General features: G+C 48.0%; 1 protein-coding gene across 1 annotated transcript in view; it reads left to right on the top strand.

Moving 5' to 3' along the window:
• loxhd1a (lipoxygenase homology PLAT domains 1a) overlaps positions 1 to 26,883 on the top strand; it is a 332,608-nt gene that overhangs the window by 241,293 nt on the left and 64,432 nt on the right. Inside the window, exon 33 of the mRNA XM_072497474.1 lies at positions 24,844 to 24,960. Coding sequence (XP_072353575.1) covers positions 24,844 to 24,960 — 117 coding nt within the window. The remainder of the gene's footprint in view (positions 1 to 24,843; positions 24,961 to 26,883) is intronic.

Here is a 26,883-nt window from a genome sequence, read left to right on the forward strand (position 1 = left end):
TGTGTACCTTTGTGCCCCTAAACAGGCCTCAGGTGACTGCCAGATAACTGCCTCTCAGCAATTAGGGTGGGGGCAGCTTCAGCCAATCAGACACTAATCTACGCTGCACTTTTAACTGAAAAACAACAGAATTAGATTTATCACTTACCTTTCCTGGTTAACTCACTGCACCAAATTACCAAGTTTCAAATTCTCACTCTGTCTGTGTCTCACTCACTCAGGCTGTGTCTCTTTGACCAGCGCAACGCTATTATGTTCCGGAGAGACTTGAGGATCCAGGTACACATCATTAAAATGTCAGGAACAGGAGCAGAAAATAATCAAAAACGCTAATAGACTACCGGCTTTTATATCTAGTGGATAGGATACAAGGAGGTAGAAGTCATGTTTCAGCTTTCAGAAAAGCCCCGGTCGATACATTCCGGCGCCTGTTCAGGTACACAGAGGCAGAATTCAGAATACCTAAATCACAGAAAAGCAAGTATTTCGGGACTTTGTAGGAGGAAACCGGAGCACCCGGAGGAAACCCACGCAGACACGGGGAGAACGTGCAGACTGCGCACAGACAGTGACCCAAGCCCGGAATCGAACCCGGGTCCCTGCCGCTTGAAGCAACAGTGCTATCCACAGTGCTACCGTGCCGATACCAGGACTGCCTTGTTTAAGATTTGTTGAGAGATTATATCAACTATTTTCAAATCACTTTTTACAATCCAAAGATTTATTTATTTAAAAATCAACTTCCATCATGGCCAATGGCCAAATTGAGGCAAGCTCCACACCAATTGCATGCTAAATACAAAAAATGATTGTAAGAACAAGAATAGAATGACCTACCGATCATCAGATTAGGATTTTTGTGTTATCAAGATTCATAGTCTAACAGTCATGAGAGTTTGTTCAGTGTGTAGGTGGAATATGGCCATTTGTGAGCCTTGCCATTTTACATTTTAATTCAGTTAGTTGGTTTGAATTCAGTAACTGGTGGCCATTGTGAGACATGTCCGTAGACAATAAGTAGTGACATTTGAAGATTGACAGTGATCTTACGAAAGAATGGCAGAGTTGCTCACATCTTTCCTGAGTGTCTCCACTTGTGTGAGGTCAGTGAACGCCTTGTGGCACTGCATCCAGAGCCTCTGGGCTACACTGTAAGGGAATTGACAGTGAGAGCCATCTGCTTCCACTGCCTTTGCAGTTTCTTTCTGGAGGGTCTCCTGGTCCTTTATGGAGAGAGGATGGCCAGGGTTCTCCGAGCCTCGGCGCAGGGGAGGACAATGTGGCCTCCGACCCGCGATCGGGTCCGACGCTGGGGCACGATTCTCCGGCGACCAGAGAATCGCCGCCAGCCGTGCATGGGCAGTCATCGCAGCGCCGGTCGGGGGCCGTTGAAAGAGGCCCCCGAGGTCGATCGAATTCCCGCTGACGTGGTTCACGTATGGTTCCACCTGGCGGGAGCTCGGACCCACGGCCGCTGTGGCCGTCCTGGTGGGGGGGCGGGGGAGGGTTGCGGGGTGATCAGACTCCGGGGGGGGGGCCTCAACAATGGCCAGGCCCGCGATCAGGGGCTACCGATCGGTGGGTGCACGCGGTCCGGGGGGCCTACTTTCCTCCATGCCGGCCCGCTGTGTGGCTCCGCCATGTTGTGTGAACCCGGCATGTTAGCGGCCGCCAGGCGCATGTGTGGACCTGCGCCCGGCAGGGCAGGGCCTCGTATCGGCGCCGGAGTTGCGTGCAGCACTCCGGCACCGTGCTGGCCCCTGTGGGTTTCAGAATCGCTGGACCTTGAGGCCAATTAACGCCGACGTGAAACACTCCGGTGTTTACGCCGGCGTCAACACGTAGCCGTGGTTTTGCAGAATTACGGCCGATATCTCTCCTCCTGCCCACTGCGTGATGTATTGCAGAGCTTTGGAGAATGCTCTCTCCCCTGTTGCACCATTATACTGTTGTTCTTACTGCAGCTTCTTTAAATTGTACAAATTAACTTGAAGTGGTGCTAGCCTTTTGTGATGTTGCACCTCCTGCTCAGGCAGGTAGCCGCTCAGCGGTGTGCATAGCACTGCTGCATTAGCACTGCTGCACACTGAAATCATTTAAATGAGCTGACAGCAGATAGTTATCATGTACTGTCTGCTTTGAATGTGTAAAGGGCTTGGGTTAATCCGACAAATGTTCAAATTTGTTTTCACGGGAGAAAAGAAGATTGGGTAGAGTTTGAGCCAACGTTAGCCGTCTGCGTAAACAGCGATGCGGGACCAAACTCCTCTGAGAGTCGGGAAACAAGATTCTCATCTGCGAGATCTCATTTCCCGATTTTCCACGCTTTGTCGTGGAAATCAAAATAAAGACAAATTCCTCGAGGTTCGATTTAAGGAAATTTATTTACACAAATATATTTGCGGAGAGAGAGTGTTCCAGCTGCAAAAGCCAGTGCACTTTTACAGCATGTTTTATAGTCTGAAATAACAGCTTGAAGAAAACAGGCATGTTTATATTAAATAGACCTTGGAAAGTACGCAAGATGAAATACGTAGTATGTATGTTCTTGCCCTTGGCTAAAAACAACTCAAGTACACATTTTGTTATCTTTCGGAGGACAAAGGGCGGGACTCTCCGACCTCCCGCCGGGTCGGAGAATCGGCGGGGGGCGGCGTGAATCCCGCCCCCGCCGGCTGCCGAATTCTCCAGCACCGGGGATTTGGCGGGGTGGGAAACACGCCGCGCAGGTACCCCCGCCAATTCTCCGGCCCGCGATGGGCCGAGTGGCCGCCCGTTTTTTTGCCAGTCCCACTGGCGTAAATTAGAATAGGTCCTTACCGGCGGGACTTGGCGGCGCGGGCGGCCTCAGGGGTCCTCGGGGCGGCGCCGGGGGATCTGGCCCCGGGAGGTGTCCCCATGGTGGCCTGGCCCACAATCGGGGCCCACCGATCCGCGGGCGGGCCTGTGCCATGGGGACACTCTATTCCTCCGCGTCGGCTGCTATTCCTGCGCCATGGCTGACGCGGAGATGAACCCCCCCTGCGCATGCGCTGGGTTGATGCCAGCACACGCTGGCGCTCCCACGCATGCGCCAACTCGTGCCAGCCAGCGGAGGCCCTTTGGCACGGCGCCAAGCCCCTTCCCCGCCGGCCAGCATGGCGCAAACCACTCCGGGGCCGGCCTAGCCCCTGAACAAAGAACAAAGAACAAAGAAATGTACAGCACAGGAACAGGCCCTTCGGCCCTCCAAGCCCGTGCCGACCATACTGCCCGACTAAACTACAATCTTCTACACTTCCTGGGTCCATATCCCTCTATTCCCATCCTATTCATATATTTGTCAAGATGCCCCTTAAATGTCCCTATCGTCCCTGCTTCCACTACCTCCTCCGGTAGTGAGTTCCAGGCACCCACTACCCTCTGCGTAAAAAACTTGCCTCGTACATCTACTCTAAACTTTGCCCCCTCACCTTAAATCTATGCCCCCTAGTAATTGACCCCTCTACCCTGGGGAAAAACCTCTGACTATCCACTCTGTCTATGCCCCTCATAATTTTGTATACCTCTATCAGGTCGCCCCTCAACCTCCTTCGTTCCAGTGAGAACAAACCGAGTTTATTCAATCGCTCCTCATAGCTTATGCCCTCCATACCAGGCAACATTCTGGTAAATCTCTTCTGCACCCTCTCTAAAGCCTCCACATCCTTCTGGTAGTGTGGCGACCAGAATTGAACACTATACTCCAAGTGTGGCCTAACTAAGGTTCTATACAGCTGCAACATGACTTGCCAATTCTTATACTCAATGCCCCGGCCAATGAAGGCAAGCATGCCGTATGCCTTCTTGACTACCTTCTCCACCTGTGTTGCCCCTTTCAATGACCTGTGGACCTGTACTCCTAGATCTCTTTGACTTTCAATACTCTTGAGGGTTCTACCATTCACTGTATATTCCCTACCTGCATTAGCCCTTCCAAAATGCATTACCTCACATTTGTCCAGGTTAAACTCCATCTGCCATCTCTCCGCCCAAGTCTCCAGACAATCTAAATCCTGCTGTATCCTCAGACAGTCCTCATCGCTATCCGCAATTCCACCAACCTTTGTGTCGTCTGCAAACTTACTAATCAGACCAGTTACATTTTCCTCCAAATCATTTATATATACTACAAAGAGCAAAGGTCCCAGCACTGATCCCTGTGGAACACCACTGGTCACAGCCCTCCAATTAGAAAAGCATCCCTCCATTGCTACCCTCTGCCTTCTATGGCCTAGCCAGTTCTGTATCCACCTTGCCAGTTCACCCCTGGTCCCGTGTGACTTCACCTTTTGTACTAGTCTACCATGAGGGACCTTGTCAAAGGCCTTACTGAAGTCCATATAGACAACATCTACTGCCCTACCTGCATCAATCATCTTAGTGACCTCCTCGAAAAACTCTATCAAGTTAGTGAGACACGACCTCCCCTTCACAAAACCGTGCTGCCTCTCACTAATACGTCCATTTGCTTCCAAATGGGAGTAGATCCTGTCTCGAAGAATTCTCTCCAGTAATTTCCCTACCACTGAAGTAAGGCTCACCGGCCTGTAGTTCCCGGGATTATCCCTGCCACCCTTCTTAAACAGAGGAACAACATTGGCTATTCTGCAGTCCTCCGGGACATCCCCTGAAGACAGCGAGGATCCAAAGATTTCTGTCAAGGCCTCAGCAATTTCCTCTCCAGCCTCCTTCAGTATTCTGGGGTAGATCCCATCCGGCCCTGGGGACTTATCTACCTTAATATTTTTTAAGACACCCAATACCTCGTCTTTTTGGATCACAATGTGACCCAGGCTATCTACACCCCCTTCTCCAGACTCAACATCTACCAATTCCTTCTCTTTGGTGAATACTGATGCAAAGTATTCATTTAGTACCTCGCCCATTTCCTCTGGCTCCACACATAGATTCCCTTGCCTATCCTTCAGTGGGCCAACCCTTTCCCTGGCTACCCTCTTGCTTTTTATGTACGTGTAAAAAGCCTTGGGATTTTCCTTAACCCTATTTGCCAATGACTTTTCATGACCCCTTCTAGCCCTCCTGACTCCTTGCTTAAGTTCCTTCCTACTTTCCTTATATGCCACACAGGCTTCGTCTGTTCCCAGCCTTTTAGCCCTGACAAATGCCTCCTTTTTCTTTTTGACTTTGAGGAATGGTGGGGGCCTAGGCCCCCACCATTCTTTGAAGTTGTGGAGGATTCCGCACCTTTGGGGCGGCCGGCGCCGGAGTGGTTCACGCCACTCTTCGGCGCCGGGACCCCCCGCCCCGCCGGGTAGGGGAGTATCCCGCCCAGTGTGTTTTTCATAATAAGGCCGAAACCAGAATATTTCAGCAGTATTTCATTTATGTTACCTGATCTACTTATTTTCATCTAAAAGCAGTGCTGAACTATAGTCCAGCATTTCCCAGCATGCTTCGATGTTGATTTATGTTTATTTCCCTGCCACAATTCCCTCCTTGTTGATCTTTTGATCAACACCTTTTAGTAAATTATCGTGTCCTCCTTATAATGTAAGGAGAACGGACGTATGACAGTTCCTTGCGTGTTATGAGCTAGTGGCAAGGAGGCAAGGCGGCTAGGGCTGTTCTCCCGTGTTAGTACAATAAAAATATCTTGCGCAACATTAAAACAGTAACCATACGACAATCAAGATTACAATGGTGATTATAATCCAGAACACAATCCTCCGTCCTGACGATCCTACCATCCGAAGCCAAAGTCCCATCCCTCATTTTCATGTAATCATGTCACCTCTTTACGAATGTGATTTTTTCGGAGTTATCAGGGATGTACGTGCAACAGTCACTTCCAATCAGGGCACAAGTGCCTTCCTTTTCAGCTAACAAGGAATCAAGAGCCATTCTATTCTGCAGGGCAACCGCTCTTATAGCAACCATCTCAGTTTCTATCTGGTTAACAGCTTCTGTAGTGTCATTAGCTGCCTGCTCAAGGGTGTCTCGCAGTTTGCGTAGTTCGTATGCATTAGTGCCTATTCCTAATGGTGGTATCATTATTCCCAGCATTTGTGCCCATGTCATAATACTTTGTGTCATCCTGTGATGGAGATGGTCCTGCAGTTGCTGGACGTGATGCACATAAGGGACTACATATCCCAAATAGCAGGAGCCTTCCCAATTTTCTGGTATGGCCACAGATAAAATACGTGCTGTTAGATGCGGTCAGGTTTCTTTACTATCAGTCATCATTAGTTTAATTGATCCCCTTCCCAGGAGCCTCCACTAGTTTGATTTTCAACTCCTGACCAATCAAAGATGAATAATCCTTTAGCTGTAAGGTGGAACATAGGGGGTTGCCAATTCAAGGTCTGATCACACTGACTTGTGCCTACTGAGTGGGTCCCATGTGTTTTATGATTCTTAAAGCATATACTTCCTTTTGGGACTCCAGTATAATTGGGAAGGATCAACCAGGGCGGTTGACGTGTTACATTAAACCTAGGCCCCCACCATTCCTCAAACCTATTCATATCGTATCCAGCTAATGTCCAATCTAACATATTCTGTGTATCTTCACCACGTCCTGTACTATTTTGTCTTAGAGCCCATTCTGCTATCTCTTTACTGGTGAATGGGATAGGTCGGACAGGGAAGCCCTCCCCCAAGCATCTGGGAATTTGTGTACAAACCCAACAACTGAATTTATTTACCCTCTTTGCGTATGAGTGAGACATGTATATTAAGGTGTTAGTATGCAGTTTACCCTCTACATGATGTTGGATTAATATGATAATACATAAGAACAGTAGCGCCGTCATTCTCTTCAGGTCAGCGTTTCACTAGTACTCTCAATGCTCCATATGATGTAGTTTACACGAGTTGCGTGGATTCCATCTGGCTTTTCTTTTACTTTAATGGCTGTTTGGGTTGTTAGCAGCACTGGTAGGGTCCATTCCACCTAGGAGAAAAATAATCTTTGTTTAGTGCTTTCACATATACTTGATCTCCAGGTTTAAAGGGTGCGTATTTCCCTCTTTTGGATGCATCTGAGCCTTTCGCACCTTTTCATGTTTTTTTTTTCAGCGGTTTCACACATGGCCTGGGCTTATTTTAGTGATGCCTCATCTGCCCGTATTAAGGCTACTGCCACTGGGGTCATTGGGGGGTTTTGTTCCAGTTGTCATGGGGCGTTCCATTAATATCTCATACGGGGTAAACATGTATTACGGTTTCCCTGATTTCTCAGGGCATACATTACTATGGGTATGGCATCTGGCCATAGCAGCCCATTTTGTTGACACACTTTTGTAACTGCAGTTTTAATTCTTCCATCCGCCCTTTCCACCATTCCTGAGGATTGCGGCCGATATGGTATTTGCAATTTCCAATCAAATCCCATGGCTTCTGTTAGGGCTTTGGTCAATTTGCTAATGAAATGAGTTCCCCTGTCACTGTTAATACCCTTTGGTATCCCAATCCCAGGATATTCGTCCTTCAACTTTGGTTGTCTGATTTTCCACTGGCTTATCAACCACAGTAGGCATCACTCCCACCTGCGATCCAGCTATAAATATATCATTACCCAAGATAAACTGTATTCCTGGACAAGATAATTTCTTTATTACTCCTACTACCACTTCACCACTCTTCACTGGACTTTCCAACCTTACCTTATATAATGGAACACTACTCCCCTCACCCTGAATTCCACATATTACCACGTTTTCTGGCAACATTCTTTCCAGACGACATAACTCCTCATCTCTTACCATCAAAGATTGACTAGCTCCCGTATCTCTTAAAATTGTGACTTCTTTACCTGCTCCTCCTGATACACATGAGTAAACTTTACCCACACAAGTAAATTCTTTTACGAGATCTGGCACCTTCTTATCAATCCCCTCTTGATCAGGCTGTACAATCTTTTGCACCTCCTTCACTTCACTTGGGCTTTCCTTTACCACTTTAACAAACCCCACTGTCTTATCCTGTTTTACCACATCAGCCTTCCCAGTGCTTTTCTTCAACCACCAACACTGTGACTTTACATGGCTTAGTTTATTACAGTGAAAACATTTGAAACTTTTCATTTCTTTTCCACCCTCCTGGATTTCTTTTTTAATCTGAGGTACACTCTCCTTATTATCTCCCATCAGATCACCTTTACCTTTACCACTTGAGTATTTCTCATGTCCCCAGTTTCTATCCCTCACAGCTGAAACTGATGTCGGAAACCAAACTTTGATTTATGAACTAATTCATAATCATCTGCCATTTCTGCTGCTAATCTCGCAGTTTTAACCCTCTGCTCTTCCACATGAGTTCTCACGACATCAGGAATTGAATTTTTAAACTCCTCCAAAAGTATAATTTCTCTGAGAGCTTCATACGTTTGGTCTATTTTCAAAGCCCCTATCCACCTATCAAAATTGTCTTGATAGCAACCTGCTTTTAGCCAAGAGCGATGCTCCTGTAGAGAAGCTTGCTCCTGTGCCTGTTTTAACTTTGGTTCTGTTATGGTGGATGGAAGTTCAACTACAGCCGCTTGCAGTTGTGACTGCTGTTTGGTGAGCCAATTCCTTTTCTATTTTATCAGCAAATCTGTTGCCGCATGAGACTTCATCATCTGCGGTAGTATGCGCTTCACACGTTAAAACGGCTATCTTGCTGAGCAGCTGAACAGCATCTAGTAAATTTAAAACCAATTTAGCATGCTGAATAGGTTGGCCGGAGGAAATTATGAATCCCCTATTTTTCCATAAATGACCAAAATCATGTACTGCCCCAAAAGCGGATCGGGAATCATATAAATATTGACTGTTTTATTTTTAGCTAGAATACATGCTTTAGTAAGGGCAAACTATTCGGCCGCTTGAGCAGACATTCCCGAAGGCAGAGCAAAAGCTTCCACTATCTCGAATGGAGTTACTATTGCATAGCCGGCCAGGAGGGTCATATCATTTGGTCGGTTTGCTGACCCATTGGTGAAAAAGATGATGTCTGGATTTTCTAGTGGGTGACTCAATAAATCAGGTCGAGGGGTTGTGGTGGCTTTAACCAATTGTAAACAGTCATGATTATACATATGTTCTGCTTCCGAGGGCGCGGGTAAGGATGTAGCAGGGTTGACAGCTGGCGCTCGCTTGTAGGTAAAGTTGGTTTTAGAGAGGATTACTTCCTACCCAGTGTGTCGAGCCGCAGTAAAATGGTACGTTGCGAATGAATTAAGCAGCAGCAAAACTGATTTTTTTTCTACTATGGCCGCTGTGGCTGTTACTGCTCTTAAAGCAATTTGGCATACCCTTTACCACAGCACATAGGGCCACCGAGTCATAGGCAAGGGGCCTTTTCCCTCCTCAATGCTCTTGCACCAGGACCCCTGTTGCAAATCCCCCTACTTCATTCAAGAGTAAAGGGCTTGCTGAAATTAGGAAGTCCCAAGGCAGGGGCGCTAATCATGGTTTATTTCAAATTACTAAATGCTTGCTCCCTCTCTGGGATCCAGGTAACAACTGAAGGGGCGGCCTGGAGGGTAGCCTTGTGCAATACTGTGTCCATCTCTCTATAGTCCGGTATCCACTGCCTGAAATAGCCCACCATTCCGAGGAAGGTAAAGGTTTCCTTTTTCGTGCGTGGAGTTGGAACCCTTGCTACAGCCTGTACGCTTTCAGACCCAAGCCTCCGCTGTCCTTGCTGCAGCTGAAATCCCAAATACTGAACTGTCTTCTGACAGAATTGCAGTTTGTCCATTGAGACCCCATGCCTTCTTTCTGCCAGATGTAACAGCCGTAACAGCCTCCCCGAACAGGCGCCGGAATGTGGCGACTAGGGGCTTTTCACAGTAACTTCATTTGAAGCCTACTTGTGACAATAAGCAATTTCATTTCATTTCATGTGATAATAACAAAAGGGTATTCTGTTGACAAACTAGCCCTCCCTCTGAGGCTATCAATAAATCGTCATCATATTGAGGGAATGTTGAGCCTGCAGACAACTGCCACTCGTCCAACTCTTTTTTTAATACTGTTAATTCCGATATGTAAAGGCAAATAGATATTGACTTTTTGGGTGCAATGGTATGGAGGAAAAGGCTGAAAAAGTATCCGTTGTTGGTGGTATAGAAGACAAAATTACATTTGTGTCCGGCACCAATGGGGCAATAGTGATAACAATTTTATTGATGGCTCTAAGATCTTGCACAAACCACCACTCGTTGGGTCTTCCTACTTTTGGAATGGGGAGTATAGGGGTGTTACAGGGGCTTTGTGTTCTCTTCAGCACCCCTTGCTGTAATGGTGCATTGACCACTCTCTCTGTCCCTTTTTCTGCTCCGGTGCCAACCTGTATAGTTTTAAGCAGGGCAGGACAACGTTCTTCTGTAACCGCACCCTATGCGCTGGGGCAGAATGTACTTTTCCAACATGACTTTTATGTTGGGCCCATAGATGTGCCAGTACCTGGGCCAGGATTGAAGGGAGTAAATGCTGGCTCTCTCGGGGAGGTTGTTGTCTTTCAAATGTAGCGGGCCATTGCTCCTCTTTCCAGGTCACTTTGCCCCCCTGTTTGGCATAAAATTCTATCAGGCAATTTTGTCCGTCCATTTCAATATAAATCCCATGTATTACTTTTTTCCTTTGGCCTCTTTGATCACTTCTCCTATTTGCTTTGCCTTAGCAGGATGTCTTACGCCCAATGTTAAATGGGGTTCTGAAGTTAAACCCATCCTAAAAAGGTCCCTCTGACTATGGGTCAACTGTACTAACGTTCCTTTTTTTTAAAAAAAAATGTTTTATTAAAAGAATTTTGATCAAAATTTTTTTCCCCTTACAGAACAAACATAACAGTAAAGAAAGTTTAACAATAAACAAATGGCTAATCAACATGGTAATCTAATCATTTAACATAAACTAAAACTTCCACCCCCCCCCCCCCACCCCCCTCTCCCCCTGGGTTGCTGCTGCTGGTCATCTGTCTTCCCTCTAACGTTCCTCTAGGTAGTGGAGGAATGGCTGCCGCCGCCTGGTGAACCCTTGAGCCGATCCTCTCAGGGCAAACTTTATCCGCTCCAGTTTTATGAACCCCGCCATATCGTTTACCCAGGCCTCCAGTCCGGGGGGTTTCGCCTCCTTCCACATGAGTAGAATCCTACCCCGGGCTACTAGGGACGCAAAGGCCACAACATCGGCCTCTTTCGCCTCCTGCACTCCCGGCTCATCCGCAACTCCAAATAGAGCTAGCCCCCAGCCTGGTTTGACTCGGGCCTTCACCACCTTAGAAATCACTCCTGTCACTCCCTTCCAATACCCCTCCAGTGCCGGGCACGACCAAAACATATGTGCGTGATTAGCCGGGCTTCCGCCGCACCTCCCACACTTGTCCTCCACTCCAAAGAACCTGCTCAGTCTTGCTCCCGTTATGTGTGCTCTATGTAGCACCTTAAATTGAATCAGGCTAAGCCTGGCGCATGAGGAAGAGGAATTTACCCTGCTTAGGGCATCAGCCCACATACCCTCCTCTATCTCCTCCCCTAGCTCTTCTTCCCACTTTCCTTTTAGTTCGCCCACCAACTCCTCCCCCTCTTCCCTCATCTCTCGGTATATCTCTGACACCTTGCCCTCTCCGACCCACACCCCCGAAAGCACTCTGCCCTGAATCCCCTGTACCGGGAGCAGCGGAAATTCCTTCACCTGTTGTCTAGTGAACGCCCTCACCTGCATATATCTAAGGAAGTTTCCCCGGGGCAACTTATACTTTTCCTCCAATGCTCCCAAGCTCGCAAACGTCCCATCTATAAATACATCTCCTACCCTCCTAATTCCCAACTGGTGCCAGCTCTGAAATCCTCCATCCATTCTTCCTGGGGCAAACCTATGGTTGTTCCTGATTGGGGACCCCACCAGGGCTCCCCTTTCACCTCTCCGTCGCCTCCATTGTCCCCAGATATTCAATGTTGCCGCCGCCACCGGGTTCGTGGTAAACTTTTTTGGTGAGAACGGTAGCGGCGCCGTCACCAGCGCCTCTAAGCTCGTCCCTTTACAGGACTTTCTCTCCAGTCTTTTCCACGCCGCTCCCTCTCCCTCCATCATCCATTTACGAATCATCGCCACATTGGCGGCCCAATAGTAGTCGCCCAAATTCGGTAGCGCCAATCCTCCTCTGTCCCTGCTATGTTGTAGGAACCCCCTCCTTACCCTCGGGACTTTCCCTGCCCACACGAAGCTCATGATGCTCCTGTCTATTTTTTTGAAAAAGGTCTTAGTGATTAGTATAGGGAGACATTGAAATACAAATAAGAACCTCGGGAGGACCATCATCTTAATTGCCTGCATTCTGCCCGCCAACGACAGAGGCTGCATGTCCCACCTCTTGAAGTCCTCTTGAAGTTCTACCAATCGTGTCAAATTAAGTCTGTGCAAGGTTCCCCAGCTCCTAGCGATCTGAATCCCCAGGTATTGGAAGTTTCTTTCCACTTTCCTTGGAGGCAGGCCTTCTATCTCTCTACTCTGGGCCCCTGGGTGTATCACAAATAGTTCACTCTTCCCCATGTTGAGCCTATATCCCGAGAAATCTCCGAACTCCCTCAACATCCGCATAACCTCTATCATCCCCCCCGCTGGGTCCGACACATACAACAGTAGGTCATCCGCGTATAGCGAGACTCGGTGTTCTTCTCCCCCTCTAATCACCCCTCTCCATTTCCTGGAGTCTCTCAACGCCATGGCCAGAGGTTCAATTGCCAACGCGAACAACAGTGGAGACAGCGGGCATCCCTGTCTTGTTCCCCTATATAATCGGAAATACTCCGATCTTTGCCGACCCATGACTACACTTGCCGTTGGGGCCCCATAAAGAAGTTTGACCCAGCTAAAAAACCCGTTCCCGAACCCAAACCTCCTTAACACCTCCCATAAATACTCCCACTCCACCCTATCAAATGCCTTCTCTGCATCCATTGCCGCCACTATCTCTGCCTCCCCCTCCACTGGGGGCATCATTATCACCCCTAATAGTCGTCACACATTAACATTCAGTTGTCTCCCTTTTACGAACCCTGTCTGGTCTTCGTGCACCACCCCCGGGACACAGTCCTCTATCCTCGATGCCAGTACCTTTGCCAGCAATTTGGCGTCCACATTCAATAATGAAATAGGTCTATAGGACCCGCACTGCAACGGATCTTTATCCCTCTTCAAAATTAGCGATATTGTCGCCTCCGACATTGTCGGGGGTAAAGTCCCTCCTTCCCTGGCCTCATTGAACGTCCTCACCAACAACGGGGCCAACAAGTCCACATATTTTCTATAAAATTCCACCGGGAACCCGTCTGGTCCCGGAGCCTTCCCTGCTTGCATGTTCCCCAGCCCCTTAATAACCTCGTCCACCCCAATCGGTGCCCCCAGGCCTTCCACCACCTGCTCCTCCACCCTCGGGAACCTCAATTGATCCAGGGACTGCCACATCCCCTCCTCTCCCTCTGGGGGTTGGGACCTATACAGTCCCTCATAAAAGGTCTTGAACACCTCATTTATCTTCCCTGCTCTTCGCACCGTGGCTCCCTTTTCGTCTCTAATTCCCCCTATCTCCCTCGCCGCTGTCCTCTTTCGCAACTGATGAGCAAGCAGGCGACTAGCCTTTTCCCCATATTCATACCTCCCCCCCTGTGCCTTCCTCCACAGCACCTCCGCCTTTCTGGTGGTCAGGAGGTCAAGCTCCGTCTGGAGTCGTCTCCTCTCCCTGTACAGTCCCTCCTCCAGGGTCTCTGCAAATTCCCTATCCACCCTTAAAATCTCCCCCAGTAATCTTTCCCTTTCCTTGGCCTCTGTTTTCCTTTTGTGGGCCCCAAGGGAGATCAGCTCTCCTCTGACCACCGCTTTTAGTGCTTCCCATACCACTCCCACAGGGACCTCGCCGTCGTCATTGACCTCCAGGTATCTCTCAATACACCCCCGCACTCTTCCACACACTCCCTCGTCCGCCATCAAACCCACATCTAATCGCCAGAGTGCTCTCTGCTCCCTTTCCTCTCCTAGTTCCAGGTCCACCCAGTGTGGGGCATGATCCGAAACCGCTATGGCTGAGTATTCAGCTTCTTCCACCCTTGAGATCAACGACCTTCCCAAAACAAAAAAATCTATCCGGGAGTACACTTTATGGACATGGGAGAAGAAGGAGAACTCCCTGGCCCTCGGTCTAAGAAATCGCCATGGATCCACTCCCCCCATTTGGTCCATAAACCCCTTGAGCACCTTGGCCACTGCCGGCCTTCTTCCGGTCTTTGAGCTGGATCTATCTAGCCCTGGGTCCAGCACGGTATTGAAGTCCCCTCCCAATATCAAGTTTCCTACCTCCAGGTCCGGTGTACGACCCAGCACCCGTCTCATAAATCCCGCATCGTCCCCATTCGGGGCATATACATTAACCAACATGACCTCCATTCCCTCCAGCCTGCCACTCACCATTACATATCTACCTCCGCTATCTGCTACGATGTTCTTTGCTTCAAATGCTACCCTTTTCCCCACCAAAATGGCCACCCCTCTATTCTTTGCATCTAGTCCTGAGTGGAACACCTGTCCCACCCATCCTTTCCTTAACCTAACTTGGTCCGCCACCTTCAGGTGCGTCTCTTGGAGCATAGCCACGTCTGCCCTTAGTCCTTTCAAATGCGCGAGCACTCGGGCCCTTTTAATCGGTCCGTTCAGGCCTCTCACGTTCCACGTGATCAGCCTCACTAGGGGGCTACCTGCCCCCCTCCCGCGTCGACTAGCCATCACCTTCTCTAGGCCAGTCTCATATCCCGCCTCCGCGCTCCCACTCGCTCCCCAGGCGTCGCATTCCATCCCCGTCCACCCACTCTTTAGCCATTTCCTTTTTGATTTCCGCAGCAGCAACCCAGTGCCCCCCCCCCCCCCCCCCCCCGCTAGATCCCTTTCTAGCTTGATTGCTCCCCCCATATTACTTCCGCAAGTCAGCTGACTTCAACTGACCCCGGCTACTCCTGCTCACTCCTTGACCCCCCCGTGTGGGGAACTCCCATCCGCCTTGCGCCTGTCTTCCCGCCATAATCTTTCTGGCACGGGAACATCCCTTTATCTGATCCGCCTCTTGTGGCGCAGCTCCCTTTCCTCTCCCCCTCCCATTCCTCATTCTCCGCCTATGTCCCTTCTTTCCCCCCTCACCGGCGCCCACATTTCCTAGTGTCTCCCCCATCCCAATTTACTTCTCTATTTACATCAACCATAACAATAACAATAACATTCCCGACAGTATCAGTCCCTCAGTTCCGATCCAATTTCTCCTCTTTAATAAAGGTCCATGCTTCTTCCGCCGTATCGAAATAATGGTGTCTCTCCTGATACGTGACCCATAGTCTTGCCGGCTGCAGCATCCCGAACTTCACCTTCTTTTTGTGTAACACCTCCTTGGCTCGGTTAAAACTCGCCCTCCTTCTCGCCACCTCCGCACTCCAATCCTGGTACACCCGTACCACTGCATTCTCCCATCTGCTACTCCGCACCTTTTTAGCCCATCTCAGGACCTCTTCTCTATCCTTAAGGCGGTGAAATCGCACGATTGTCGCCCTGGGTGGTTCTCCCGCTTTTGGTCTTCTCGCCGGGATCCGATGTGCCCACTCCACCTCCAAGGGGCCCGCAGGGGCCTCAGCACCCATCAGTGAGCTCAGCATCGTACTTACATAAGCTCCACAGTCCGCTCCTTCCACTCCCTCAGGGAGACCCAGTATCCGAAGGTTCTTCCTTCACGCTCTGTTTTCTAGGGCCTCGATCCTTTCAATACACTTTTTATGGAGCGCCTCGTGCGTCTGTGTTTTGACCGCCAGGCCCAGGATCTCGTCCTCATTATCCGTCACCTTCTGCTCCACCACACGGAGCTCTGTCTCCTGGGTCCTTTGTGCCTCCTTGAGCCCCTCAATTGCCTGTAGCATCGGGGTCAGCACCTCCCTCTTTAGTAGCTCCACACACCGTCTCAAAAATTTGTCTTGCTCGGGCCCCCATGTCGCCTGAGCTTTCTCCGCCGCCATCTTGTGTCTTCTCCCTTTCTGTCCCTTTCGTCGACGATTCCTCGCGCTGCAGCCGCCGCCGCCAATATTTTCCTCCTTCGTTGGGGGGGGACTCCCTACTCACTCACCCCACACCGGGTTGCGTCGCCCAAACATTTCCCGTTGGGGCTCTTAAAAGAGCCCGAAGGTCCGTCGGAGCTGGAGCCGCCGAAACGTGCGGCTAGCAAGGCATCGCCGCAACCGGAAGTCTGTACTAACATTCCTAATCCCACAATATCAAAAAATAAAAAGGAGTGACATGCAATGATGTCTGCTGTCCTAAGTGACTTTGCGTTTGTAAATTGTATGCGTACTCATCCTCACAAGCATACCAAGCCGTGCAATGGGTCACTATATTCTCTCGTCTGGACTCTATCAGGTGTTTTAATAGCTGTGCCCAAGGTTCATTAATCTTTTGTAAGACTTCCTGCAGTTTTTAATTTTTTTTTTAACAGTGGTACTGTAAGGGTTAACGTTCAGCTGCCAGCATAGAACACAGACACAGAGCGATCGGGCGCAGGCTCAGCTGCTGAGCTCGTATTTGAGACAGTTCTGTAAACATTCCATTATCAATGCAATGTATTACCGCTCCTAATTTGCAGAGTGTCTGCCTAATAGGGTCAGGTGTCGCTAGTTACGGTACATCCTTCCTGGGGGTTAAATGCTCCTTGGCCCCTGGCATGATAGCCTCTTTCCCTCTATTTGCTAACCAGTGTTCAAGCGTCTCATTTCCTTCATTCAAATGATTATCATTATTGGGAACCCAGCCCCCATTTATGCCGGGTGGGACTGCAATCCCATCCTTCAAAGCTGGCCAAGATGCCCCATAAGAGTATTTTAGAAGCAGCAAAACATCCCCTGGGAGGGGGCTATAAATAGCACACATTTAAGTCAATTTCCAATGATTGATTTTATAGGCTTTAGCTATTCTTAGAGAAGTATATTTTTCTTAGTCAATCCAGAAAAGGTCAACTGTGCTGAAATGGTTAATGTTTCCTGCAGAAACCAAGGGGCGGAGAACTTGGAATGATGCCATTTATGTCTTTTCACATATCTAAAAACTTATTCATATTCAATTACTTTTATTCGTAAAGGCACTTTCTTTCTTTTAAACTGATCGTAATTTCCAATGTTTCAGTTCATTAGAGAAATCTCAACAAAAATCACTTAAGTTATAATCTCTGACTCACAATGACTTACGATAAAAAATTCAACCCACTTAGAACTTCATGCTTTGACTAAAATTAATTGGTTAAACAAAACACACAGATTCTCACAGCTCACAAATATCACAGTTAACCGTTAGCCTTATCTCACACGCAAATCGGAATTCCCTTTTTCTACAGGAACCCATCTGTTACATCATGTCCCGGAGGACTGGAGAATAGCCAATGTTGTTCCTCTGTTTAAGAAGGGTAGCAAGGATAATCCCGGGAACTACAGGCCGGTGAGCCTTACGTCAGTGGTAGGGAAATTACTGGAGAGAATTCTTAGAGACAGGATCTACTCCCATTTGGAAGCAAATGGACGTATTAGTGAGAGGCAGCACGGTTTTGTGAAGGGGAGGTCGTGTCTCACTAACTTGATAGAGTTTTTCGAGGAGGTCACTAAGATGATTGATGCAGGTAGGGCAGTAGATGTTGTCTATATGGACTTCAGTAAGGCCTTTGACAAGGTCCCTCATGGTAGACTAGTACAAAAGGTGAAGTCACACGGGATCAGGGGTGAACTGGCAAGGTGGATACAAAACTGGCTAGGTCATCGAAGGCAGAGAGTAGCAATGGAAGGGTGCTTTTCTGATTGGAGGGCTGTGACTAGTGGTGTTCCGCAGGGATCAGTGCTGGGACCTTTGTTGTTCGTAGTATATATAAATGATTTGGAGGAAAATGTAACTGGTCTGATTAGTAAGTTTGCAGACGACACAAAGGTTGGTGGAATTGCGGATAGCGATGAGGACTGTCTGAGGATACAGCAGGATTTAGATTGTCTGGAGACTTGGGCGGAGAGATGGCAGATGGAGTTTAATCCGGACAAATGTGAGGTAATGCATTTTGGAAGGTCTAATGCAGGTAGGGAATATACAGTGAATGGTAGAACCCTCAAGAGTATTGAAAGTCAAAGAGATCTAGGAGTACAGGTCCACAGGTCATTGAAAGGGGCAACACAGGTGGAGAAGGTAGTCAAGAAGGCATACGGCATGCTGGCCTTCATTGGCCGGGGCATTGAGTATAAGAATTGGCAAGTCATGTTGCAGCTGTATAGAACCTTAGTTAGGCCACACTTGGAGTATAGTGTTCAATTCTGGTCGCCACACTACCAGAAGGATGTGGAGGCTTTAGAGAGGGTGCAGAAGAGATTTACCAGAATGTTGCCTGGTATGGAGGGCATAAGCTATGAGGAGCGGTTGAATAAACTCGGTTTGTTCTCACTGGAACGAAGGAGGTTGAGGGGCGACCTGATAGAGGTATACAAAATTATGAGGGGCATAGACAGAGTGGATAGTCAGAGGCTTTTCCCCAGGGTAGAGGGGTCAATTACTAGGGGGCATAGGTTTAAGGTGAGAGGGGCAAGGTTTAGAGTAGATGTACGAGGCAAGTTTTTTACGCAGAGGGTAGTGGGTACCTGGAACTCGCTACCGGAGGAGGTAGTGGAAGCAGGGACGATAGGGACATTTAAGGGGCATCTTGACAAATATATGAATAGGATGGGAATAGAAGGATACGGACCCAGGAAGTGTAGAAGATTGTAGTTTAGTCGGGCAGTATGGTCGGCACGGGCTTGGAGGGCCGAAGGGCCTGTTCCTGTGCTGTACATTTCTTTGTTCTTTGTTGTTCTTTGTTACACTTTTATCTTAATCTTCTATTTACTTTTACTCCCCTTTTTTTTTTCCGAGCGGGGGTCAGCTTCATTAGATTCCTATGCAGGACATATAGGTTTTCCTACCTCATTCCATTGCTTTACGATTGTTTCGTTTCATTTTCTTACTCATTTTGACTCCTTTATCTGTCCTCTTTAAGGAGTTCACCTCTTTCTCGCTCCAGATGTCTTTACCGGATGTCTTTACAGGCTTCGGGATGACCTGTGAGGGGACGTCGAGTTTATTGCCCATCGTTCCTTCTGCAAAATACTTTAGAACATATACATAACAATAACAATGACCGCGGAAATCATTTACAAATACTACAGGGAGCGCGCACCGGTGTTTATCATTTCACGAACCTCAAAATCTTTTTTTTAAATTTTAGTCTCTAAGGCACCTTTTTTCTTCCCATGAAGCTATCATTAATTTATTAATTAAGATAACTCTCCTAGCATGAGTCACTGGCCAGTAATTAAGGCTGCCGAGCAGCAGACCCCCCTTTCAGCTGGGGTCGCGCAATGGCTCTCTCCCTTTCAGCTGAGAGAGTCCTGTTTAGAGATTTGTTTTGGGGTTCACTTCCTGTTAAATTAGGGATACTGCAACGACTACGCCAATTTGTCGTGGAAATCAAAATCAAGACAAATTCCTCGAGGTTCAAGTTAAGGAAATTTATTTACACAAATATATTTGCGGAGAGAGAGTGTTTCAGCTGCAAAGGCCAGTGCACTGCACTCTGAGATTCGATTGAAGACAGCATGTTTTATAGTCTGAAATAACAGCTTGAAGTAAACAGGCATGTTTATATTAAATAGGCCTTGGAAAGTACGTAAGATGAAATACGTAGTACGTATGTTCTTGCCCTTGGCTAAAAACAACTCGAGTACACATTTTGTTATCTTTCGGAGGACAATGTGTTTTTCATAATAAGGCCGAAACCAGAATATTTCAGCAGTATTTCATTTATGTTACCTGGCCTACTTATTTTCATCTAAAAGCAGTGTTGAACTATAGTCAAGCATTTCCCAGCATGCTTCGAAGTTGGTTTATGCTAATTTCCCTTCCACACGCTCCTTATCTGTGACATAACGAGGCTCCCGGAAAGAGCAGGAACCTCGTTTCAATACATTTAAATCAATTTACACCTCATTATTGGGCTTCCCCACGATATGTTTCCCCCTCATTGAATATTCATACCTCACCGACATGATGTCACATTAGCCAGCTCACAACATGTTTTTTTAAAAATTGAAGCCGTCGAGGGAATACAAAGCCGATCTTGACGCAAAGGCAAGTATAGTCCTCGGGGTGGGGTGCCAACCTGGCAAACTGGCTGTGCCGAGCAGGCCCTCTGAGCAGCCCCACTGGTGGGGGAGGGGGGTTCCGATTATTTGTGGTGGGGAGCACGCACTGATGCCTGTGAGGTGGGGGCACACTCATGCTTGTGGGGAGGGGGGGAGCCAATCCTTGTGGGGCTGCGGGTGGGGGTACCCCAATGCCTGTGCGGTGGTGGGTGACGCCCGATGCGTGGGGGGGGGGCGGGGATTGTGACTGGGCGCCCGATGCTTTGGGGGAGGGACAAATCGATGCCTGTGAGGTGGTGAATGGCACCCAATGCTTATGGAGGTGGAGACTGTGCCCGGTGCCTGGTGGGGTGGGGGGTGACCAATGCTTATGGAGTGGGAGTGCTCCGATGCCTAACTTGGTGGGGGGGGGAAATCACGTTGATACCTGTGGGGTGGGGGTTCCCCCAATGCTTTTGCGGGTGCCCCCCTTGTCCATGGGAGGGGGGGGGGGTCCGGGGGTCATTTATTGTTATCGCAGATAGGGGTGCCCTTTAAAGATGGCACCCTGATTTCCATGGAGCCGGCATTGCTGACTGTCTCAGGCCCTGTCAGTAGGCTACATGCCTGTTTTCCCACCAGCACTCTGTGCACTGAGGGGAAGATTCGGCCCATTGTGTTCAATAGCTGCAAGGAATGAATGATGTGGATGCCAGCATGATATTCAAATTTAGACTTCCATTTAGATCAAAAGGAGTTTTGAATATAAAGTGAGCAAATTCCTGGGTAAGATACAAATAGAATTCCTCTGCTCGGAATAGTAGAAATTTGGGGCGGGATTTTCTGGCTGTACATGCTGATGGGATCTTACAATCCCGCTGGTGGCCCACCCCCCCGGTTTCAGGCTGGCAAGGGTTGCGTTGACAATGTCGGGACCAGAAGATTCAGCCACTGGTAAGCTGCCCTCCGCTGCTTCAGAACACAGCGCGGGGGGAGAGAAATATAGCACCCAAGGAGTGAGACCGGAGCAGAATCAGTGAATGTTCTGTCTCAGAATGGAGCTGGATAAAAAGCTGGATTTTAAATTGCTGAGAAATCGAGAAATCACGGTGAAGGCTGCAGGAAATCTTCCATGGGTAAAAACTGGGGGAAAAAGCTCACTGAATCGACGTCGCTCAGGGTTTTCAAGCTTCTCTCGCCAAAGTTACGATGGACAAGATGGGCTCTGATTGAACCTGCCCTGCTGGCAAATTAGGTTTTTGAAATAAAATGTGCTGTTAGGTCATTTGGACATTCTGAATTCACTGAAGCCTGATTTCTAAAAATAAAAGTAAAAACACGAACGCCTGTTGTGTTCGCCTGGTCAGCTCTCAACAATGGCTCAGATACTTGACCAGAAACTAACATTTTTAAGTTTTAATGCAGTGCGGGATATCAATCGGTTCCAGGAGTGATAACATAAGTAAAAGGGCATGGTTATTTTATAAGCAAACTTTATTAAAAATAAAGAAAAACAATATTTAAACTTTTAAGCTTCTATCCTAACAATAACAGATTACATGGAGTTTCTGAACCCTAACACACAAGTTCCCATTAAACAGCACTTTAAATGAACAAACAGCTCTCATCCCAATTACACATAAAGGCAAAGGTGATACTTGCATTTAAGAAGCAATTTTCTGCTGTTAGTGAAGTTCCTTCAGAACCCTTTGTGAAAGTGGCTTTTCAAATCCTTCTCTCCACCTGTTCAAACAGGATTCTTTTGTTCTCTCTCTCTCTCTCTCTCTCCATCTGAGCTCTGTCCAGCACATCAAGCACATCTCCTAGGTGTCCAGATTTGAATCCATTATCGTTATCTTGGCCGTTTGATTTTCCATTCCAATTTATACAAAACAACAGAGCAATGCTATTGATATGTAACTAAACTCCCATTTACAGACATAAGAGGCCATAGTAATGGGCTAATGGCTAGTCAAACAAGAGTGTCCCGAAGGACAATGGATCTCGAGTGAATCACTCTGGCTGAACAGGGACATCCTGTATATTCCCACTATTCAATTTAAGTCTCAATGAGACAATGTAATTCAGGGCAGGTGTGGCCGTATGCCTCTGACTTCATGCTAACAGTTTTTCCCTCAATCTGTTAACCCCTAAATTGCCTGTTACACTATCAATCCCATTTCTGGGCCCAATTTCCTCTGTGCGCCAGGTGCACATTGTGGGGGACCTGTCGTGATTCATGTTGGCAAATGTGAGGGGATAATCAGGCATAAAGATCTGATATGCATTGTCAATTAGGTTTAAACAGGAAAGATGGGATCTCTAATATATCATTGGGAGGGGCGGGGCAATCAAGTGGGCAAATCCCACCTTCACCGTTCCCCTCCACCCAAAATTGCGGTAGAAAATCCACCCCCAGCGATGATGTAGGTAAAAGGAGGAACTTGTGGTATAGTATAATAATAAAAACTTTAACTGTTCAAGGATTACTGACGACACTTGTATCAATAAAATAGAGAGAGAAGAACGATTGTAATGGAGACAGAGGAGTAGTATAATAGCTCCATTAATAATGGGTAGCAACGAGAGAGATGAAGCTATCAAGTATTTTCTTGTGTCCTGCCAGGTGTGCAGGAACAGTATTAAAGGATATCATAGAATCATAGAATTTGCAATGCAGAAGGAGGCCATTCAGGCCATTGAGTCTGCACCGGCCCTTGGAAAGAGCACCCTACCTAAGCCCACTCCTCCACCCTATCCCCGCAACCCAGTAACCCTACCTAAATTTTTTTGGACACAAAGGGCAATTTAATGTATCCAATCCACCTAACCTACACATTGGACTGTGGGAGGAAACGGGAGCATCCGGAGGAAACCCACGCGTACACGGGGAGAACGTGCAGACTCCGCACAGACAGTGACCCAGCGGGTAATCGAACCTGGGACCCTGGAGCTGTGAAGCAACTGTGCTGACCACTGTGCTACCGTGCTGCCCACATGAGTTATAAAATGGTGCTTCAGGTGGACAGACATCACTGTTGGTAGCATCCACTTTGAATTTGTCTCTGGTATGATTTCCATTCTCGTCGGCCAGGTACTCCACGAGCCCCGTGGTGCTATCAGGGTGGAGGGTGTAGAATCAATTCCAGCAGCTATTTAGAAAGGAAGGCATGTTCCTGTGGGCGCTGATGTGGGACCATCATAGGTTTAATCCGGCGTGGTTGGATGTGAGGTTCCTGGGGTGGCAGCAGGTGGGGTAAAATACATTAGGGATTTATTTGTTGGAGGGACATTTGAAGACCTGGAAGAACTGGGGGGACATGTCTGTTGCCGCAGGGGAATGGGTTCAGGTATCTGCAGGTGAGGGGTTTTATGAGGAAGGGGTGCCTTCGTTTCTGATGCTGCTGCCCCCGGTACTGCAGGACAAACTTCTGTCTGAGAAGAAAATAGGAGAGGGCAAGGTCTCAGATGTGTTGAACTGTTGAACTGTTGAAGAGAGAGAGTGCCCCGGTGGAGGAGGTTAGGCATAAGTGGGAGGAGGAGCTGGGGGTGCCGTTGGGAGCTGGGGTATGGAGTGAGGCTTTGCGGAGGGTAATTGCGTCCTCGTCGTGTGCAAGACTCCATCTCATCCAGTTTAAAGTGGTGCACAGTGCCCATATGAGAGTGTCCAGGAGTTGATTCTTTTCAGGGGTGGAGGATAGGTGTGGACTGTGTGCAGGGTGGGTTGGGGGGGGGGGGGGGGGGGGGGGGCGGTGGCAGGGGGGGGGGAGGATGGCGAACCGTGTCCATATGTTTCGGGCATATCTGAGGTTAAGATGGTTTTGGGTGGGATTTAAGGATGTCAAAAATTTTGGGAGTGGAAGTAGATCCAAATTCAGAGGTGGCAATATTTGGAGTGTCGGAGGATCCAGGGGTGCAGGTGTGGAGAGAGGTGATGTATTGGCATTCACCTCTCTGATATCCCGGAGATGGATTTTGTTCAGCTGGCGGGACTCGGAGCCGCTGAGCGTAGGGGTGTGTGGGTGAGCGATTTGGCAGAGTTCCTGCACTCAGAGAAAATCAAGTTCGCCATTCGGGGTGCAGAGGAGGGGGTCACCTCGAGGTGGAAGCTGTTCATCGACTTCTTTGAGTCATTGGGCGTGGGGGGGTCTTTTTCAGTCCAGGTTGGGCTAAAAAAAGGGGCGGCAGGTCCCGGGGCGGCAGCAGGTAGAGTGTGGGGAGGAGATTGTTGGGGGATTTGTAAGGATGTTTAGGCTGTTTGCTGTTGCGGCGGTTGTTTTTTGTGATGTTTCTTCTTTGTTATGTATATATTTGAAAATTTTCCAATAAAATATTTTTTTAACTTCCTGGTATGTGCTCTGTGGGCAGGCTGCCTACCTGGAGCAAACGTATTGCAAAGTTCGCCCTTGGGACAGCCACTGCATACAGGGCCTCAGCATTGAATCCATAGACAAGGGCTTTCTAGGCTTGGAACAAGGAAGAGGGGAACTTTATTGTTCTCCTCGCTTTTCAATGTCTGATCTCGGAATGCTTGATATTGTCACCAAGATCCAAAAGCCAAACGTTTACTCTTGGCCTCTGACAATTATCAACTTTGATGAGCAAAATGCATTATAAGAAATACAAATATATCTTTAACATTTTGATAAAACCACATTTGTTTTCAGTTGGAGGATGTTGGCAAGTGCATCGAGAAGATTCGAATTGGACATGATGGTCGAGGCTTCAATTCTGGGTGGCATTTGGACAGTGTGGAAGTCCGGCGACTCCTGCAGAAGGGGAAGGTCAGAGACACTGGAGATATTGGTTCAAGTACAAAAAGCAACTGAAACAAATGTCATTGATGTGATCAAGAGTTCCCGTTGTGTTATGATAATGTAGTTTTTGCCTGTTTTTTTAAACTGAGTTATGCTGCGGGATTCTCCGTCAGCAGGATACTCCGCTTTGCTGGCAGCGCGCCCACGCCCGCAGGTTTCCCGACGGCAGTGCGAACGGAGAATCCTGCTGCCGGAGGAGTGTGCCGGAAAACGGGGCTGGCAGAACGGAGAGTCCCACCCATGACCTTCATTCAAATAACATTCAAAGGAATTTTTCATCCACTTATTAAGCTGTATACCACATCATAGAATCATAGGATTTACAGTGCAGGAGGCCGTTCGGCCCATCGAGTCTGCACCGGCCCTTGGAAAGTGCACCCTACTTAAGCCCACATCTCCACCCTATCCCCATAACCCAGTAACCCCACCACCTTTTTGGACACTAAGGACAATTTAGCATGGCCAATCCACCTAACATGCACATCTTTGGACTGTGGGAGGAAACCAGAGCACTCGGAGGTAACCCCCGCAGACATGGGAGAGAAAGTGCAAACTTCACCCAGTCACCCGGAATCAAACCTGGATCTCTGAAGCTGTGAGGCAGCAGCGCTAACCACTGTGCCACCATGCCGCCAAAGAGAAATAAAGGCCTCAGAAATGTTCTGGAATGGAAAGAATGAATGATTGTGGTAAGAAGTATGAGATCAGTCAAAAAGGGGTTAAATTGGTTGAATAGTCATTCGTGTCCCTGGCTCGGTGAGGCGGCGGTGCTAACCACTGTGCCACACCACCTCTGGTCAAAGACAAGGACAAGCAACCTACTGCATTAACATTGAGAACCTCTGCATTCAGACTCAGACATTGGGAGATGCACAGAAATACCTTAGGACTCTCCATTCAAAGCTTCATCCCCTTTTTCACACTTGCTTGGCCTTTGGCTTATTTCTCCCCCTGGGGACATGGTTGAGAAAGGATGGAGGCAAAGCAGATTCTGCTGCTCTATGATACAGCATGTTAGTGTTTGAGGAGACAGACTTGATGTCTGGTGTTCTTACCATCCAAATGCTTTCACCGAGTGAGAATTTGCAGCCGCTGGTGTATTGGGTTACGATGTGCTGGACTTAGAGGCTACTGCTAGAACAAGATTTCTCTTAGTCAACCTGATCTCTGGACAGTCAGAATCCCATCACACTGCTTCAGAGTCTCGAAAGCAACATACTGAGCAACAAATGCTTGGAGAAATTCCTGCCTGCCCAATACGGAATGCGTACACTTTCTGTGGGAGCTGGAAGCAGAGATCGTCCGCAACAGCTAATCCCTGTGTTAAGGTTAGCCAGAGGGTGTTACAAAATGATTCCCAACCGAGATGGTTGAATTTTGTTTTGCTTTTCTTGCATTTATTGAGAAGGGCCCAAGCAAGTGTTTAATTTTAAATTCAAAGAAAATACTCACATTTATAGGGCATTGTGCATGTCTTCAGGGTATCGCAAGCTGTTTTACAGCTGGAAAATTAGTTTTAAAGTGTAGTCACTGTTTTGGAGGATAAATGGCTGCCAATTTGGGGATAGCAGTATGTCAAAAAGAGTAACGAGATGAATGGCTAACAAGTCTGTTCTTTGGTCATATTGATTGAAGTGCAGATGTTGGCCAGAGCACCTCCCATGCCTTCCTTCATATGGTGCAATTGGATGTTTAGCACCCATCTGAGAGGCAGACTGTGTCTCCAATGATGCAGTGCTTCCTCAGAATGCACTGAGCTAGCACCATAGATCATTATGGTTAAGTCCTGCACTGAGGCTTGAATCCATGACCAAGTAAGAGTTCACCCGCTGAGCCAAGGAAATCAGACACAGAAATTGGGGATATAAACAGCTTTACACTCTGTCATAA

The sequence above is a fragment of the Scyliorhinus torazame genome, chromosome 3, assembly GCF_047496885.1.
Source record: "Scyliorhinus torazame isolate Kashiwa2021f chromosome 3, sScyTor2.1, whole genome shotgun sequence".
NCBI lineage: Eukaryota > Metazoa > Chordata > Chondrichthyes > Carcharhiniformes > Scyliorhinidae > Scyliorhinus > Scyliorhinus torazame.